Below are 20000 nucleotides of genomic sequence, written 5' to 3'. Positions count from 1 at the left end.
TGTTGTCCATGTTTCTGATCTATAGGTCATAATTGGGAGGACGCATTGGTTAAAGACTTTTCTTTTTAAACATATTGGCAAGGAGCCTATAAGTATGCTACTGTGTCTGCCAAAGGCGGAGGCTCCAGCCTAGACTGATGCGTCGCTTAATTTCCTCTTCGATAGATGCGTTTGTCTGTACGAGTTGTCCTTGGTATATATATAACTGTACACTACCTCTAGCGCTTCGCCTTGTGCGTGTATCTGTTTGAATTGAACTCTACTGCTGAACAAGATCTTAGCCTTTTTCTTCTTCATCCTAAAAGTCTTGCTTTTAGACTTTCTCTATTCAGATCGTTTACGAGTTGCTTCATTTCATTTGCAGATTCACTGAAGAGAACAATATCATTTGCAAATCTTAGATTGTTTTGATAACCTTTCCGTTCCATTCTAGCTTCTTGAATATTTCCTCAAGGCAGTTTTGGTGAGATGGTATCGCTCTAACACCTTTTTTTGATTGGTATTTCATCGGTTTCTGTGTGGAGCTTGATGGTTGCTGGCCCGTCTTCGTGTATATCTGGTATTTGTACGGAGTCAAATCCCTTTCCATAATCGATGAATGAAATGCACAGGGGTTTCCTATATTTGTTTATTTTTTCTCTTATTTGGGTGAGCGTGTGGATGTGGTCTGTTGTTGAGAATCCACTGCCTGTTCCCTTGGCTGGTTAAACAGACTGTCAGAGATGCAAGTTGTGATGACTTTTGTGAACAGTTTGTAACTGAAAGGAGGCTTATGGGTCGGTAGTTTTTAGATCTTTTCTTAATTGTTGCATTTTTCCATGCTTTCGGAGTTTTTCTGTTAAGAAAGCATTTGTTAAAAAGATCCCCTCTCTTCATGCCTTTAAGCACTCTTTCTCTTTATTTTGTTTAGATGATAGGTACGTCTCTAGTTACCGCGTTCGCTTCTACTACTCTTATGATTTCGTTTTTATTATATGACATTTCTCCGTCTGGTTTCTTTAATACATACATTTGATTTCTCCCTATTCCGAGTCTCCTTTTAAATGTTTTCATGCTGGTACATGAGATTATTGTTTCATTTATTATTTGAGTATTGAATTTCCGTAAATCTTCTCTCTTTATTTTATTTACAGTCTTTGTTAGTTCAGCTAATTCTATCTTGTCCTTGTATGACGATACTTTCATGACCCTACGTTTTTGCACAAGTTGTTTAGTTTCTACCGAGAGCTTGCTGGAGCTTTGCGTGACGTTCTTTCCGCTTACTTCAAGTGCAGCTTCCTTTATTATGTCATTGAACTGTTTGTTGATTTGGTCAATATTAACATCTTCGTCGCTGATAAGTGAAAATCAATTTTGGATGTTAAGGTTAAATTCTGTCGCTCTGGTCTTCTAGTTAGCTAAATTTGGCTGCGGTTTTCGTATGAGTTTGTTCCTTCCCTTCTGAAGTGTAATTTAATTTGGCCTCTGACCATTCTATAGTCGCTGCCAACATTTACTTTATTAATAATTTTCACATTTTTTTTACTATATCGCATTTATATGAAATTATGAAATCATTTTCGTTTTTGCTGTCAGATGACGACTTCTATGTCTATTCCGCTCCAGTCTTTTTGTTTCGAAGAATGTATTCATGATATTGAGTGGTCGAACTCCGCAAAGGCGACCAGCATTTGTCCCCTCTCATTCCTAGTGCCTAGTTCGTGATTCCTTACTACGGCTTTTCCTGTCTTTTTACCTATTTTGGCAGTAAAATCTCCCATAAGTATTGTGAAATGGGTTATTACTCTCTCGCTGGCTAAATGGACATCTTCATAGGAACTCTCTATTTGTTCATCACTGTGGCTGCAGGTTGGAGCACAGACTTGAACAATCTTTGAGTTGTATCTATGTTTAGTATTATTGCCACTCTTTCGTTTATACTATAGAATCAACGATATTCTTTTCAAGACGTAATAGAACTAAGAAACCTACCCCTAATTCCTGCTTGCTACCCTGGGGTTTACCTCTCCAATAGAACACGTGTCCATCATTTAGTATCTTCTGTTCTTCGCCTAGTCTTCTAACTTCACAGAGTCCTACAACAACCCATTTAATGAAAGAGAGTCCCTCAAGTAATGCTAGTAAGTCCGATTCAGTTCTCATTGCCCTAATATTATATGTGCAAAGGTACACCCTTGGCACATATAATATAGTACCTTCTTTTCCGGAGCGATCCTGATCGCCGCCGTAACCAGGGGCTCCTTCGCCTCCTGGGAATGAGGGCCGTTGCTCTGTTTGTGCAGTCATGGGTTTTGAGAGGTAGACAGCCGAGTTACCCATCACCTCTTGGCTTAGGTATATCTTGATGGGAGGGGAGTAGTTTAGCCGAGAAGCCATTGATAAGCCCTTACAGAAAGGTTGGCCCTGTCTAGTGTGGACTTATGAGCAGAATTGCACGAGGCTGCTCACTACACCAGGGTATACGCCCGTGAGCATGGGTTGGAGTATCAGGTTTATATATATATATATATATATATATATATATATATGTGTGTGTATGTGTGTGTGTGTGTGTGTGTGTGTGTGTGTGTGTGTTTGTTTGTTGTGTATATAAACATGTACATCAATACATATACGTATATGTGTGTCCTTGCGTATATATATACTCATAAATCTCTCTATAAAATAGACCCCCCCCCAAAAAAAAAAAAAAAAAAAAAACTCAACCACGCAACGTTCCCAGATATCAGAGTCCCCCCTCAACAAAAAAAAACACCCCTCGCCGCCCATTTTCTGTGACGCCGTTTGTTTACCAAGTGGAGTCGACGAAGAAGAGGAGAGACATGACGCGCGAGGATTTTATCTGATAATGACAAAGAATAAATGCAAGAACCAAAAGAAAAGCGATGATGAGAAGAAGTAAGTGAAGGAGGGAAGGAAGGAAGGAGGAGAGCGAGTGAGGTGAAGTAGTAATGAGAGGAGAGCTTATAAAGAGAGGAATTCATGGAGTCAGCGATTTTACGTTTTTGTTATTATTTGTTTTTCTTATTAGTTTATCTGAATAATTCCCTATTTATTTTAGTTTATTTTCATTCTTGTTGATTTGTCATCTTTATGGGTTAAGGGGGTTTTAGAATGGTTGTCATTATTGGAAAATGCGATGTACATGTAATAAGGTAATAATTCATCACTAACCAAGATTACGTTTTATTTTATCGTATTTTTTTTGTATAACTATGGTAATTGAGTATTTAATAGGAAGTGAATTATTTAGAAATAGTGATTGTTGAGAGTCAAGTTACTGATATATTTTTCTGTTGTCATTTTCATTTCTGTTGTCAAGTGACTTATCATTGCCAATACCTTGTTTATTTATTTTAATTTTATAACCCAAGTAAATACTTTGTGATCAGATAAATAAGATTATTCGCAAATGCTGCATGATTAGTAATTGTCCAGAACTGCATGAGAGGATGTTGTTGCCTCGACACTCTCTGCTCTGGCAAAGGCCAATAGACCTCCAGAAAGAACGTGTGGTGGAACCGTCATGCAAAATTCTATTTATCTCTTGATAAGATTTCAGAGAGGTCGAGAAGCTTGGGTCTCGCCAGAATGTATCTGTTAGAAGCTTATCTACTTTTGTTGGAGTATGAGGGATGGAAGGCCGCGTCATTGCTAGGCTTAACGTCCAAACGAGGTTCATGGCCATTTTATTTCATTTTAGCCTTCCTTTACTCCCTACATATCATTTGTTCTCTTAAATATGTTCTTTAGTCGTATTGCACCATGTCTTCTCCATGACTATTGCTTGTGTTTTTATCCATCTATGCAATCTGTGCAGTTTGCATTTCTCCGTTCTGAAAATGCATGACGTAATCTTGTAAAAAATTATGATATATACACCTTTAAAATTTCTTTCATACTTGGCAACTTTGGATGTAAAGAGGAAAACTTTTTTCCAGGTAGCTTCCTAGTGACCCCCCCCCCCCCCTCAAACACTCTTGCAAGCACACACACATTTTGGTGTGCTTTAAATTGAAAACAACAAGATCAGACACAAAGACAAAGGTCCTTGGTGCAGGGATATCCGTTTCTCAACATAAGGATGTAACTCATTAACCTCAATGCTTCCAGGAAATGTCTCTGCTTAGATGCAAAGGAGTCAGTCAGTAGACCTTGTGACCTTCCTGATTTCACCTTTCCCTGAATTGGCGGGAAAAACATATTTTTTACTAATACTACGAATATCGATTGTATTATTTTCATTATAGACATTATAATTACTATAATGTTATAGACATTAGTAAAAGCAACATTAGATAACATAAGATATTTTCGAAAAATTAAGGAAAAGGGTAAATAAGCGAGACAGGCATTACTCGTAATGGGCTCATTGGTGACTTAATACAGTGTGGCCACCTGTGTGTAAAAACAATTAATAAAGTAAACAAAGTAAGCTCATAGTGGGCATGGCATGTGCGGACATACCATGCATGTCAGGTTTGGGTTAAGAAGAAGGGGGGAAAAAAGTTATTAACTGCTAATGCCATCATGTTTGCCCCTCTACTGCTCCTCTTTGCCTCTGCCCCATGAGAGTGGTATTGCCCATTTTGCGAATGAATGGAATAGATAATGATTAGGGTGATTAAAAAAATGAACATGTTGCATAGACTATAGAAATTATATTTTATGAAAGATGTAAGTAACAATTATATTAAAGAGGGTTTTGATATTCTCTTTATCTGTATCTTTGGATTTTTTTTGCAGTATTTATAATTCATAATAACTATATTGTATATATGAAAATTTGAAATGATATCTTGAGAATTTTTTTCATGTCTGTACTGACGGAGATGATAAAGATATAATTAGGCTAAAAATATTAAGTAGAATAAAGATGAAAATGATCTCTGTAAGGGTATATACTATTTTATGATTTTTATGATTCTATGAGAGACTGTTTTTTTATGGCCATATCATTAATGGAGTATGGTGTTCCCTTTTGTGTATATATGCTATATATCTGTTGTTTGGTCTTTATTCATAATGTCTTAAACATATTTCTTCAGTATACTCATCTGCAATCTCTACCTCTCCTGTTTTTTCTTATGAAAATATTTAGTTGATTTCAGTATGCTTAATGGATGGATCTCAATTCCAGGAATAGTGTCAAGTGATAACTTTGAAGTTTATAGTTTACTTCACATTTTAATAATGGCTGACAACTATTAACTGTGTATATGCTGGGAAGTTTTTTTTTTTCTGAAAGTTCTGTCTTGCAATAATATACATAGAGAAGATTGGTAAGTCTAAGCTAGACCAGTGATTAGCAGGACACTGTTGGTGAATGTCAGTTTTTCTTTTGTAACATTTACTGGCTGTTCATTTGTTTATTAAATGTATTTTGGTATTTGAAATTTATTTTTCATTTACCTATAGCTCACTTCAGTTCTTTTCATTATCTCTGTTTAGAACAGTATAAAGAATTTCCATGATGCCTTTTATTTTCTTCAAGACCAATCCAAAATTAAAATCCAGTTTTACTCTAAAAGAAGAAGAAAAAAACACACATGTATATCTGTATGTATCTTATCTTTTCTACAGACAGTTTAGACAGTGGGAAGCTGCTCGCAGACAGCGCTTCAACAAGGGCCTGGAGAAGCTGCGGCTGGTGCTGCCTGACTGCGACCCCAAGACCAAGGTGGAGATCATCCACTCGGCCATTGAATACATCCAGGAAAGCAAGGCATTCAAGGAGAACATTCTTGCGGGAAATGAAGCACAAGAGCTGAGTAAGTGTGTGGATGGCATCTCCTTTGGGCTTGGAGAGAGGGGAGTAGAATGACTGGTATGTGTTTGATCATGTATACAAAGGGTACTCTGTTATGATGCCAGTATGTGTAAGGGTTTTGTAAGTATAGGGACTGTTCCTCTTTGAATGTTCTATATCTGACAGAGGGTGAAGTGCGTTCTGTTGTGATTTTCGAAGAGGCCTATATAATTTGCATAAAAGCTGAGTAAGTGTGTTACATTTTGGGTTCAATATGAAAGTATTTAGACATTTAATAAGCCTATAATAAAGGAATAGGCTTATAATGAACCAAGACGATATTCAATCATTAGTGCACAAGGAAATATGAAAGACTAAAAAAAATTACCGGACAATCTTCTCCAAAAGAAATGATAGTTATTAACAAATAAGGCATTATTATCATTATCATTATCATGATTATTACTGATATTATTATTGTTATTGTTATTGTTGTTATTATTATTATTATTATTATTATTATTATTATTGTTATTGTTATTGTTATTATCTTTATTATTTTTTTATTATCATTATTATTGCTATAATTATTGTTATTAATATTATTCTTTTTACTGTTATGTTTATTACTGTTGTTATTATTTTTTTTTCTTTTTTTTTTTTGTTATTGATATTGACATGGATGTTTTTTTTTTTGTTATTATTCATACTGATATTGATGTTAATAGTATGATTATTTTTTATTATTATTGCCTTTTTTTCATTTTAATTTTTTTTTATCTTTTATTATTATTATTGTTGTTGTTGTTGTTGTTGTTGTTGTTGTTGTTGTTGTTGTTGTTGTTGTTGTTATTATTATTAACATGTGCATGTGAGTTTGTCACTGATATTGATATTGACATTGATTAATATCAAAGTTAATATTGATGTTGAAATTGAAACTAAAGTGTATTTTTATATTTATTTATTTTTTGTGTTATAACTGTTGTTGTTGTTGTTTTATTATTATTATTATTATTATTATTATTATTATTATTATTATTTTCATTTTTATTGTTGTTGATATTATTACTAACATTATTATCATTATTATTGATATTATTATTATAGTCATTTTCCTTATCATCATCATTATTTATTTGCTTATTTGTTAAAATGTTTATTTATTAATATACTTGTTTATTTTATGTGTTTTAGTATTTACGTTTACTATTGTACACTGAGATGGTTTCTCCACAGAACGTGTCATTCGGAGGTTAAGAAAGCAAGTGGAAGTCTTGAAGCAGAGGAATGCCATCCTTGTTAAACTGTTGCAAGAGACTGGACTACGCATTGAGTCAGATGCTTCTGGCGGAGAGATTATTTATACCACTCCTGGTACGTGGATTTGCATATTCTCTGTGTGTGTGTGTGTGTGTGTGTGTGTGTGTGTGTGTGTGTGTGTGTGTGTGTGTGTGTGTGTGTGTGTGTGTGTGTGTGTGTGTGTGTTTGTAGATGTGTTTGTTTTTGGGATGTTTTTTAGATTTATGTTAAACTGTTGTTACAAGCATTTTTCTGCTAGTAGTGTTGAAACCGTGCAGTAAACTTTACATTGTCCCGGTGCATCTGTCTATCAATCTGTCTAGTATTTGATATGTGATTCTTCATTTTATTCTCAAATGCAAAATGTTTGCATAAGAGTAAAGTAGGAAATATGAGGGGTAATAATTGCCAAATATCTGCAGGTACCTGTGTTCAGAGTAACTGTTCAAATGCTTCATGCAAGAAAGTGACCTGTGGGACCCGCATACCTGTCTTGCTGGGTGACTTGTCTTCGGAGGCGATTGATGACGCGCTGGAAGAAGACGATGCTGTAAATTCCGGTGATTTACAACCCAGAGATCCAACGGAAAAAATAGCACCTGTAAGTAGTATCAGAACGCAACAACCTGTTTTTACAGAGCAAGGTACAGGGACTCAAGAGAATACAGACGCCAGCGATTCTCCGGAGAACAGCGGAAACAAGCAGGGAGGAAAGCCGCCGTCAGTGGAAAGTTCTCCGGAAAATGCATCCGAGGCCAGTCTTCCAGCAAGGAATTCCTCTGACTACCAAGATGAAGACGTGGGTGTGTCAATACCTGCTGTCAGTGATGAGGGAACAGCCCAAGCACTTGTGCCTCCGCAGGAGAGGGAGAGTGAAAGTCCCAGAATTGCATCTCGGTCAGAGAATGCAGGGCCTGTAAGTGCCTTGTCACATAATTTTGTAAGTGCACAGCTGACCAGTTTGTCTATTGAAAGTGAAAATGAACATATATCCGTGTTGCCTCAGAACTGTGCAAGTGACTTGAAGTGTGAAAAGACAAAGGAAAAGATTCTTGTTGAAGAAGTCAGTAAGAACGGGACAATAACTGTGAGCATTATAGAGGAGGAAGGAACACAAACAGAGGAAGCCAGCAATAATGGGTCCAGTAAATTATCAAACAGGAAGCTGGATGGTGAAGGATCAGATAAGACAATGGGTACAGCAAAGGAGCTGTCCTTAGCATCTTCTGAAACCTGCTTGGTTGTACAGGACATGCAACATGTCACAGTCCATCCTGAAATTCAGCCCCAGTCAATTCCAGCTACGCAGGCAGTTCCCGTGTCAGCATCAAATTTTTATGGAAACCCAACGCAAATGGTCACAATTCAGGTTCATGGGGGAGAGAAAGTACAAAACAAGGGGCAGAAAGTTGTCCTGCTGCAGTGTGGGAATTCTGCTCCAGGTACATTCCAGCTTGTCCCTCCAATAGCTGATAATTCCCAGCTCACTTATGTGACCCCTTCTCTCTCAGGGGTCCCTATCATGTCCACAGGTGTTCCCCCCTCCATCCTGCAGACAGGAAATCTTGTGAAGGTCGTCAATTCACCTCCAGTTCTCCTCCTTCCTCCACAACCCATGATATCATCCCTGCCACATGCTACTAAATTAAAACCAATTGCACCCAAACCTTGCTCTTGCAAGCCTGTTACATCCTCACAGACAAAGGATGTTTCAGGTGGTATTATAGCATCACTTCCCAAAAATCAAGGACAAGTTTCACCTATGAAGAAAGATCTCGTTCACACTCCCTCCAAGACTTCTACCAAAGTGAAGCGTCCTCTCTCTTTAGAGAGGAATAACGGCAAGGCAGCTAAGCGTAGTAAAGGGGAGTTTTCTGCAGATTTGCCTACCATACCAAAGGTTCCTGCAGACATTCAGCCTTTGCAGTCATCTAGTCTTACACCAAAGACTGTAACTGTAAACCAGGTAGAGCTTGCTAGTGAAGATGGTGAAGACTTACAGGAGATTTCAACAACAACCTTAACAGGTCTTGTTCATTCAGCTGGTATCATGGACTGTGTGGGAGAGGATGCCTTGGGGAACATCATGGATATTCCCGTTGATATGCCTTGTGTCATGACAGAAAATATAAGAAGCTCAGGGATAGAGCCTAGCAATCCCACAGATGACCGCCTGGTAGAGATGTTACGTTCAATTGATGAGAGCGATCCACGTGCATGCGAGTTTTCTCCTCCTTCGTCGCCTGTGAATGGCACAGACCCATTGGTTGAGCAGGCCAAAGGGCCAGAGGTGCAGGATGAAACTGTCGAAGTTAGTTCAGGAGAAGCTGAAAATAATAAGATCTGTGAGGAAAATCAAGCAATACCTGCTAAGGGAAATGAACCAAGCTCAGTAACTTTAGAAAATCAGCAAGATGTTGGAGCTATAGAAGAAGAGTGCTCAGTGCCAACAAGTTCTTGCACATCAGCAGAAAGTTCTGTTACTAGTAACTCCTATAGTATCACAGCTTTATGCTTGTCATCCAGGCCTCTGAAAGAACAGTCTTTACTGAAAGATTTTGGTAAAGCATCTGTTTCTTCTTCAGCTTCAACTATTCATTCCTCAGATGTTGAGTCAGTGGCTCAGAGGACTCCAGTGACAGTGTCTGCTGAAACTACAGATCTTACCAGAGTCTCTACTCCACTAGTGCTTCCTAGCACATCTGGTGAATATTACCTTTCCAAAACGCCTTTACCTTCACGTGAACACCTTCCAAAAGCGGCTTCTGCTCCTACAGTGTGTCAGTTGCCATTACCGCCAGCAGCTGCCCTTCCTCCTCCAAACATTTTCCTCAGAAACCCCACTGTTCTTCCTTCTTCTTCTCATTCCTTGTCTCTGCCGCTTCCTCCCCTTCCATTGCCCCCTCTCCCTCCTCTCACAACAGAGCACCATTCAGCTACACTTCTGTCATCCCCATCAGTTTCATATTCAAATATCAGTATACCAGTAACTTCTTCATCTAGTATGACAGTGTCCAACATGGCCACTAGTTCTGTAACATTTACTAAAAATTCATTAAGTGATCCAGTATCCCCAGCGGTGATCTCCCTCCCTAATTTATTTACAGCTCCTTCAACAACTATTTCACTTTCAAATTATCATATGCCATCTCAGTCTCCCTCTTTCTCATTTTCCTTGACAATGCCTTCATCGTCATCTTGGACCTCGGTGTCAAATAATGCAGCATCAGTGTGTAGCAATACCAATAGTACCTCAACACCAACAGTATCTTCCCTATTTTCTTCTTCCTTATTACATTCATTATCTACCAGTGATGCATACAACTCAGGAGACATGTCAGTAATATCTAAGGACTTGTCCAAAGACTTGCAAGCATCTGTTGCATCCTCAACTGTACAGTCACATGGTTCAGATGCCGTGAATGCTACTTCGACTCCAGGTGAACATGAAAGCAAGGAACAAAGAACAGTGCATGTTACCTCATCATCCACCTTAATATCTTCAACTTTGTCCAACTCTGTCTCAGATGCCATTCTAACTCCAAGTTCTACTACTCCTGTAGTGTCATCATTATCAGCATCATCTTTATCATTTTCATTATCATCAGCAAATGTTTCTTTACCAGAGTCTCTAGTAATGCCAACTAGCCAGTCAACCATAGTGCAGTCACCTTCATTTAGCTTAATGTCCAGTTTATCTTCTGTACCACAACTTATTACAACTACAGCAACAAAATCTTCTGTAGTAAGTACCTCTCATTCATCATCCATATCAAATGTAGAGACTGATTTTGTCTCTGCGTCCAGTCAACCATTTTCAACTGTGATAACTAGTAAACATCCTGTTGAATCTATAAGGAATCAGTCTTCAAATATAACATTAGGAAAAGAACATTGTATTGGCCCTCCCTTGTTTTTATCATCTACTCCTTCAGCTACCACTAGTAAGCTAGATCTGTCTCTCCCACACCCATTAAGGCTGTTATCATCTACTCATACCAGCATACCGTCTACCACCAATGGCTCTCTTGATAACGTTTCCCTTCCTGTTACCCTGTTTACTTCTAACTCGTACAAGAGAAACAGCAGTATTACCCAAAGCCCTCCAATTTTATCTCATTCTCCACTCTCTCACTTGCCTGCAGTATCCTCCCTTGCACAAACTGCTATGCCCCCATCTACAAGTGGCAGCATATTTAGCACCAGTGGGACACAAACTCTTTTCCCCTCAAAGCTGATTCTCCTTGCAGAAAATGAGGACACGAATGCTCACCAGTTGTCTAAACCCTCAACAAGTGAGCAACTGTTATGTAAAGATTCTAATTCAGAGATACCGGCAGTATCAGGAAACATAGAAGGAATAAGTTCTGTATCTTTAATGGATCTGACCTTACCCACAAGTCAGGAAGATGTGCAGGTCTCAGTTCACTCAAAAGTAAAATTGTCAGAGACTGAAAAGTCTAATAGAAATGATCAGAACTTTTCTTTAAAGACTCTGAACTCTGGTTCATCAGTAGCCCCCACCACAACAGTAACCTCTGAAGTTGAGAAAACACAAAAGTCAAGCCAGCCAAAACAAGCACCAGCAGCAGCTGACTTCCCAGTGAGTAACAACAAAATTGGTCCTGTTGACCTTACTCCACTTTCTGCTGCTGCAACCTCTCAATCTGTACCTGCAGTTTCAACCACTCAACCAATTTCTTCTGATACAACCTCAGTACCAGTAGCATCACAGACCACCATCCAAAGTCAGAGTTTGTCTGTACGTGTTAATGAACCTCGCCCGAAAGCGAGTGACAAATCGCAAAGAATAAGTGATGACACTGCAGTTCCTCAGCACCACCATCATAAATTGGATGCTGTATCTGCTTCTTCATCGTCATCAGTACCCAGAGTGAGCAAGCCAAGTTCAACAAGAAACCATAGAGAGGGACATGAGGGCCCAGCGGCACAGATGTCTGGTGCCCATAAAATTGTTCAAGACAGAGACAAAATACCTTGTGTTTCAGTTCAAGAAATAGAAGAAAGACCTCAGTTAAAATCCAAGTCTGAGGATAAAAATGACAATGGAGTGTCCAGGTTAACAGATTCTCAGCAGTACATATGTATTGAAGTAAGCAAATGTAATGATAATATAAGACAAATGGAAAATGATAGACAGTCAGAACATGCATCGACAAGGGAGCAAGGTAGCAAAAAAGCTAGTGTATCGGCAATGAGTCTCATACACATCGGTCGACAGGAAAAGCAACAGCACACTTCTTCCCATTTAGTCGACATCTCCCATTCCCGACCAGTAGTCACTCAGGAGGCACCACTCACTCGCTCTGCAGATACTCTCACGGTCCCATCTTCTTTAGTTCCCCCTTCTCTCCCTTCTTCTTCCTCTATCCATAGAGTGACACATCACCAGTCATCCACCAAAGATCAGCAACAGAGTCCTCAGATATCCAGTAATGGTGTGCACAACACTCAGAGGAAAACAGATCATATTGTTACCAGTCCCCAGCCTGAAAAATTGGTCCAGCAAGTTCAGCACATGCCCACACCTAAGTCTCACCCAGCTCAGCAACTTCAACAACAGCAGCAGCAGCAGCAGCAACAACAACAGCAACAGCAACAGCAACAACATCAGCAACAGCAACATCAGCAACAGCAACCACAACAGCAGCAGCAGCAGCAACAACAACAACAACAACAACAACAACAACAACAACAACAACAACAGCAACAACAACAACAACAACAACAGCAGCAACAACAACAACAACAACAGCAACAGCAGCAACAGCAGCAGCAACAGCAGCACCATCATCATCACCAGCAGCAACCATCCAAGGAGGCCATTGTGATGCAAAGATCACCAGCAAGTGTGCATGCAGTCCCATCACAGCCCCATTCGCAGCAACATCAACAACAGCAGTCGCTTGCAAAGTACCAGTCCAGTCAGAAACAGGGACAGCAGCCCCAGCCTCAGCCTCAGCAGCAACAAGCAAATCCTTCATCAGCTACAAATAATACTCAGCAACAGCATTCTCAGCGACAGCAGCATCAGCACCAAGCTCACCACCCTTCGCAACAGCACACAGCTACAAACTTAAATCAGCCACACCTAAATCAAGCAGCCTTACAAAAGCACCAGCAATCACAAACACAGCATCTCACACAGCAGCAACAACACCAACAACAACAGAATTCTATAGTTCAACAGCAGGTACCTGGACATTCATTACTGGGTCACAACACCAACATTGTGGCTGGTGTTGCAGGGGCTGTTGTAGGTGATGTTAGTGATGTCCTAGGGGACAAGGGTACCTCAGGCCAAGTCCCTGGTGCAGCCATGCAAGCCAGCCATCAGCCTGGAATGGTTACCATGCCATATCATCCCCCAATGGTCACAGCACCAAGTTACATGCAGCCTCCAACCTACGACTATAATGCCTATTGTCGGAAGGCCCCACACTCACCTCGTTCCGAAGGCAGGCACCAGTGCTATGGCTATGGCAAGCAGCACCAATATCAGCATGGGGATCTCCTTCCTCCAGATGCCACAATGATGCCTGACCCAAGACTGGCTCATAATCCACCCATGCCCATGCCTGGGCCCTTCCTGGAGACAACTGAAGAGCCACCTCCCATGCGCCCGGAACCAGCATCAGAACATGTTAGGTATTTCTCTGTGAGTCATTTAGTCAGTCATTCAAATGAGCCAAGAAAAGCATCCATAAGTGGTCAGCAGAAAGATGGATCAGCATCCCACACGGAGGACAAATCCAAGGACTCAACAAGGACGAAATCAGGCAGCAGGAAGTCTGAGAGTAAGTCCCGCGGGGCAGGAGGAACCAAGAGTAGTTCTCAAGGTGACTCTCATTCCAGAAGAAGGAGCCCAGCAAGAGGGTCTCAACAAGGGAATAGTGGTTCAGTGGCTCCTGCAATGTGGAGCAACAAATCCTCCACTGTGCACAAACAGGGACATAACTATTCAGCAGAGGCTCTCTTAAGCACTCAAAATTATGGCAGGCCAACACACAGGCCACCTGCAAACCAAAATTATCCAATCATGGCTCCTAATCAGATGTACCAAAGCAATTATTCCCCACAGCAGATGAAGAATTTTGTTCCCAATACCTCTTTTGGATATACAAGCCATGATCGGAGTGGTCAGAGTGGTTGCAACCCGGATTATAATTTCCAGTTGCATACCCAGGCTTCAGGTTCCTTAGCATATGGAAGCAATATGGCTTACATGCCCACAGGATACCCGTATCAAAATTTACCTCCCTCATCATCCTCTATGTTGACTGGTGATATCATGGCACCACCACACCCAGCAGGCCCTTATCCTCGCTTCCATGAGTTCCCAACAGACCAAAGTAACTTTCCACCAAACCCAACATTTCCATTACCTCTCGACCCCCAAGATGTATGCAGTGGAGGGGGGCTCATGGGGGCAGCTAGTAGTGCAATGGCTGTGCGAGCACCTCACTCTGACATGCAGCTTGTGCCCTCATCAGTTTCTTCTACAGTGGCATATTCAAGATCCAATTCAAATCGAAGTAGTGGGAACATAGGAGTGAGTTCAAGTGTTGGAGGCAGCATCAGTAGTAGTAACCACACAATAGGAAGCAGTACTGGTGTGAGCACTAAGAGACCTCGTTATGGAGAATCCAACATGGTTGGCAGTGGGATGGGAGGATCTGCAAACCTCTTGGAAGGTGGGGCACTGGCTCACATTCCTCTCCATTCCTTTACACCTCCTTGTGATGATCCAACACTGGTCCATTCAAATTTGTTCCCAGGGACTGCACCCAGGCACCAGAGTAATTTCCTCTTGGGTCATGATAACCTCATGCCAATCAATACTGCTCAGTACCCAGGGACTAGTAGTGGCACAGGGTCAGGAGGGACAGGTCAACTGGGGGCAGGTGGAGTGACAGGTCCCCCAGGCACCCGGGCAGGTTCATCTGTTGTGCTACCACCTGGTGCACCACCAGGGCATGTTCCCTTCAGCCCCTTGCGCGTGATGGACAGACAGCAGGTCAACATGGCGCCTCCCACAGCTCCACACCTTTCCTCATCATTGTCTAACTTCAATCTGACAAGCATCATCCCAGAGATTGATGGAAAGGTACATTAAAAACAAACAAAAAATATTATGTTCTTGAAATATCTCTGATGTAATTTAAAAATAAATTTCTGATGGCTTTTAAGGTGTAACAACTTACAAGAGGATGTGTGTATATAGAATGTCCAACCCTGTAGTACCATCACCATATTTTTTGTATTTTACCACGTAACTTGCTCTCCACAGGGAGGAGAAAACAATGGAGGAATGGGTTCTACATCTCGTGGAACTGCCATAGGTAACAATGAAGTTCTTGGTGCTGCTATACCAGGCCAAACACGGTTGCCTCCAATGCCCTCTTCTCTGTTGCCTCCAGCAGAACCCCTGAAGGGGTTACCAACTGATGCAAACAGACTCCCTCCTCCAGTTCTGAACAATTCCATGAACAACATATTCACACACACCCCACATCATCAGGTAAGACTCTTAACCTTTAACTTACTGTGAATTAGTTTAAGAAAGAAAAGAGAAGAATGACATGAGAAATTATCAAGGAGATTCCAAAGAAGATGGTGTAAGGGAATGAGAAGGGCTTTGTGTGACTGATTTGTTGGGAATGGTATGAGCTACAAAGTATTGGTAGTTTGCCTTACCATAAGTTTTTGCAGTTGAATTGACTTCCTCTAGCCTTCTGCATATATTCTTTTAACCCAATACCAGAAAGTATGTTTTGTGAAATGTCTCTACAGATGGATAGTTCCTCAAGTGCTTTGCCACCAAGGAGTCAATTAGTAGACCTCATGACCTCCCCTGATTACAAGTAAAATATATGTTTTTAATGGTATTAGTAGTGATGCTGTTATTATTATTATTATTATTATTATTATTATTATTATTATTATTATTATTATTATTATTATTATTATTATTATTATTATTATTATTATTATAGGCATAATATTTAGTGTTATTGACATTAGTAATAGCAATATAAAATAAAAGAAAATATTTACAAAAATCAAGGGAAAGGGTAAAAAGATGAGATAGGTAATACTAGTAATTGGTTCATTCATGACTAAGTAATTGTGGATCAATCTATGTGTAGAGAAAATTAACAAACTAAACTCACAGTAGGCATGGCATCTACGTACATACCATCCCCAGTTGCATAGCGTTAAAGGTTATTCTCTGAATTTATATCACTTATAGAATTTCTGACATGTGAATTTACAGATATATTAGTAGACAGATATCTTTAAAAACTTGTATATCAATCTTTCTGTGGGCAGCTGTGGGGTAGCGCTGAATATGGTGAGGGGATTGCATTAGGCATTCTGATGCCACAGAAAGGTATTCAGGCATAATCTAAGATCAAATCAATAGTGGGTATTGGGGAATTATATAGCCACTGGTATACTCATAACATCAAATAAAACAATGTGTACAGACAGCATGTCTTAGGTATTGTTTGTGTTCCAATGTGAGTCAGATGTCGTTGCAGAATATGTAGAGGCCCCTACTTCCACCTGTAGCTATGTTGCTGGTTTATGGAAACAGATCACATGTTTATTTGTACTTTCCTCTTGATTTAGTTTCCCATCATTCTCTTTATAGATTAATTTACATATATATTTTTGTGTCCTTTCAGGTTGGACTTGGCCTGAACAGTTCTTTGCCTCTGCCTCCAACGACTTTCTCTGGCATCAACTTCCCGACACCCGACCACTAACTGACAATATAATTACGACAGCAATAGACAAACTGGTACGTTAGTATTCCTCTGAATAAAGTGCCAAGGTGATTCAGGAGTGAGCTTTGTAATTGTGTATTTAGATGTGGATATATGATAGATGTATAGGAACATTTAATCAATGTTGTTTAAAGAAGAGTAAGCAGAAAAGAAAGGAAATAATCAATGTAATGATTTCTCTTCAGAAAATTTGAAGTGGACAAAGAGTATGTGATATTGCATTCACATACTGCATGAAGGATTTATTTGTATATTCAGTAAACTGTGTAAATAGAATATTCTGTACAGGGTTTGTGAAAATTATTTCACTTAATAGAATGTGTGAAATGTCTGTGATATTATTATTTAATGTTTTTATTTACATATGAAATAATGTTGACGACATGTGTTCTGTAAGGATATTTATGAATGACAATAAAGTTGCAGTTAATTATATTATCACTGGAATTTATTTTTCCTTCCTGGTTATAGACTTGTAGATAAAGTAACACTTAAAAGTTTTTCTGACTTTGCCCTCAGCCGTTATGACTAGCACATCTTTGAGATCTCTTTGCTCTGCAGCTGTTGCTTTTATGAACAATGTTGCAAGGGGGAAGTAATGTCATTTCTTTGCTCCCCCTTTTGTCCAGTTCCTTTACGTTTTCTGTTTCGTGAAAGCGTCATCTTATGGCTTTGCATGTACACAGGATAGTAGAGTAAATGGAACTCGAAAGTCTGCAGTAGAGAAATAGGAAAAGGATCTATTAAAATAACTAGCCAGCTTTCGCTCTGTATACCACGCGTAAATAAACTTGCTGTATGATAAGTGGTGAGATCGCAGAAAACCAACACAGACTCAAAAATTAAACATTAAAAAATAAAATAGAATATAAAACAGCAAAAGTTTTCCTAGTTCTTACTAACTGTAAATACCTGATTACAAGTTTTTCTCCAGAAGTTATTATATCTGCTTTTCTCATCCCCCTTTGATATATCCTAGACTATTGTGTGTGGAAGAAAATGATAAACATTATATGTCTCTATCTGCATTTATCCATCTAACTCTCTATAGCTTTCTATCCATCTATGTAATTGTTTTTTTCCTTTCTCTATTTTTCTTCATGTTCTCATTGTCTTTTTTCTTTTTCTTTTTCTTAGCCATGTTCATGTTGCCCAAATTCGGGAAATACTTGGGTCTCTGAAAACGAAAAGGATGAAGATAATGCTACTCCTTGCCATCTTGTATGATATAATTATGAGGAAAAAATAAGAGTAGGATTTATGTTTATTTAGATATATATTTATTTAGATAATTTGTGACAGCTTGGGACAAGTTATCGATGCGACCATTTAAATCATACTAATGTTTTTCCCCATAATTCATTCATAAAAGATGGTTGAGATTATCATTATTTTTATCATTTTCATTTTTATAGTATGCTCATTACTATGATTATTATCATATTTTTTCATCACTTGGATGAATTTTATTATTCTTGTTCTTTAATGAAGAGAAGAAAGATTAACGTTCCGGAATGGGGAAATAAAACATTCGACAAAAATACTTTTTTTTTCCAAGCTTTTATATTAAATCACAGAAGATAAAGTGTATATCCATGGAAAGTCAACTGGACATGAATGTAGAGTGTGGATACAAAACACTGAAACATTCTAAATTGAGTAGAAATATTTTACAATTGATTCTTTCGTAGAGAAACTGACATATTAGTACATATTTACATAAATATGATGATGATAAGTACAACAGTAGGTAGAGGTATATTCTCTGAGAGTAATATGAAAGGAAAAATGGGATATATATATGTAATGATCATGATATTTCTTTATCACAGGGTTAAGACAATCAAACAGTGCTCCAAAAAGGTTAGATAGGGAAGTATATACTTGTAAATTATTGTTGTAAGCACAAATAATAGTGACAGAAATTATAGGTTTGGACATATATCACAGCATGAACAAAAATGAATTGAGTCGGTCATTCATACAAATAACATAATATATCCAAAGAAACAAAACTACACAGAAGACCACGCTGCTAAAACAAAACATATAGAGGGCAACAGTGATACATTATGATGTTTGATAATACATGGATATTTGACTTCCCCGGAATCAACTTCTATTGCCCATAGATATCAATAGGGATGGTAAAAAAGGCCTTACAAAAGTTACCCTGAGCAAAGATTGGCTGTTAATATACTATTTGAATGGAAACTGAAAGGTTGGTTTGCATCTTATACAGATAACAGATTATTTTCCCACAGTAGCAATCAATCAGTTTTATCAACAGCAGCAGTAAGTTTAAGAGTAATAAGTTCTGTTTATATTTTCAGTCACAGAAATTGCACTCATAAATAAATACTGATGTATGGTACACTGGCAGTACATATTATGCAATGTTTTCATTTTCAAGAGCACCAAGTAAATATATATATTTTTTTAATCAGTTTATTCCATAAGAAAAAAAAGAAGTTCATATTCCGTATTTACGATTTATAAATAACACAATCTTATTGTCAAACAACAGAAATGAAATTAGCTTTTCTGAAATAGAATTATTCTAAAATATCATTCAATATTGTAATTGTATTTCTATACGAAGGCCATGTTGCAGAAGACTCGTAAGGAGAGTCAACAGAGATACTGCATTTAGAAGTTTAGCAAACTCTAGTCTAGCATAGTCTCTCTTTCTCTAAGTCACGATTCTAAATTTGCAGATTAAGTTAAATTAAGATATGTAATGTATTCTTAGATTTCAACCCATTTTTAAGAAGTTCGGCATTAGCTACTCTGTAATGCATTTTTTTTTTTTTCCTTATTCTAAACCAAAATTTAAATAACTTGATTTCCCTTCCTTTACCTGTAGAGCTGCAATTCAACACCTTATTATGGAAATCAAGATGTTACTAGTAATTGAAGAAATGGTTAATAGGCTTTTGTCATCGTGTCCTCTTCAAAGTCAACCGTGACGCCAAAGTCCTCTTGAAACACATTCCACGTTTTGCTCTTGTGTGGGTTGTCCAGCTCATGACGACTCAGTTCAAGTCTGTTAAGAATAAGGAGAAAAATGAGATGAGAATTCCATGTCTTAGTTATTTTTAAGGATTAACGAAAAGAAAATCTATGTATAGATA

At 38.6% G+C, this 20000-nt stretch overlaps 3 protein-coding genes across 3 annotated transcripts in view; 2 read left to right on the top strand and 1 right to left on the bottom strand.

Moving 5' to 3' along the window:
* Positions 1–1799: 1799 nt before the first annotated feature.
* Positions 1800–10081, top strand: LOC125045989 (mucin-17-like). The gene is made up of 7 exons (XM_047643579.1): positions 1800–1848; positions 2429–2477; positions 4114–4140; positions 5584–5771; positions 6989–7126; positions 7474–9827; positions 10055–10081. The coding sequence occupies exons 1-7, from the start codon at positions 1800–1802 to the stop codon at positions 10079–10081; spliced, it is 2832 nt and encodes a 943-aa protein (XP_047499535.1).
* A 2679-nt stretch (positions 10082–12760) lies between these two features.
* Positions 12761–17304, top strand: LOC125045776 (AF4/FMR2 family member lilli-like). Its single transcript, XM_047643203.1, has 3 exons — positions 12761–15179; positions 15363–15593; positions 16765–17304. Exons 1-3 carry the CDS (start codon positions 12903–12905, stop codon positions 16843–16845), a joined length of 2589 nt encoding a protein of 862 aa, XP_047499159.1. The 5' UTR covers positions 12761–12902; the 3' UTR covers positions 16846–17304.
* A 271-nt stretch (positions 17305–17575) lies between these two features.
* The window catches only part of LOC125045777 (phosphatidylinositol 3,4,5-trisphosphate 3-phosphatase TPTE2-like), a gene marked incomplete in the record, with an annotated part of 37784 nt that continues 35359 nt past the window's right edge, over positions 17576–20000 (bottom strand). The window contains 1 exon segment of the mRNA XM_047643204.1: positions 17576–19912. Coding sequence (XP_047499160.1) covers positions 19792–19912 — 121 coding nt within the window.

The sequence above is a fragment of the Penaeus chinensis genome, chromosome 38 (assembly GCF_019202785.1).
Source record: "Penaeus chinensis breed Huanghai No. 1 chromosome 38, ASM1920278v2, whole genome shotgun sequence".
In the NCBI taxonomy this organism is placed as follows: domain Eukaryota; kingdom Metazoa; phylum Arthropoda; class Malacostraca; order Decapoda; family Penaeidae; genus Penaeus; species Penaeus chinensis.
This window is presented reverse-complemented; position numbering and strand designations above follow the sequence as displayed.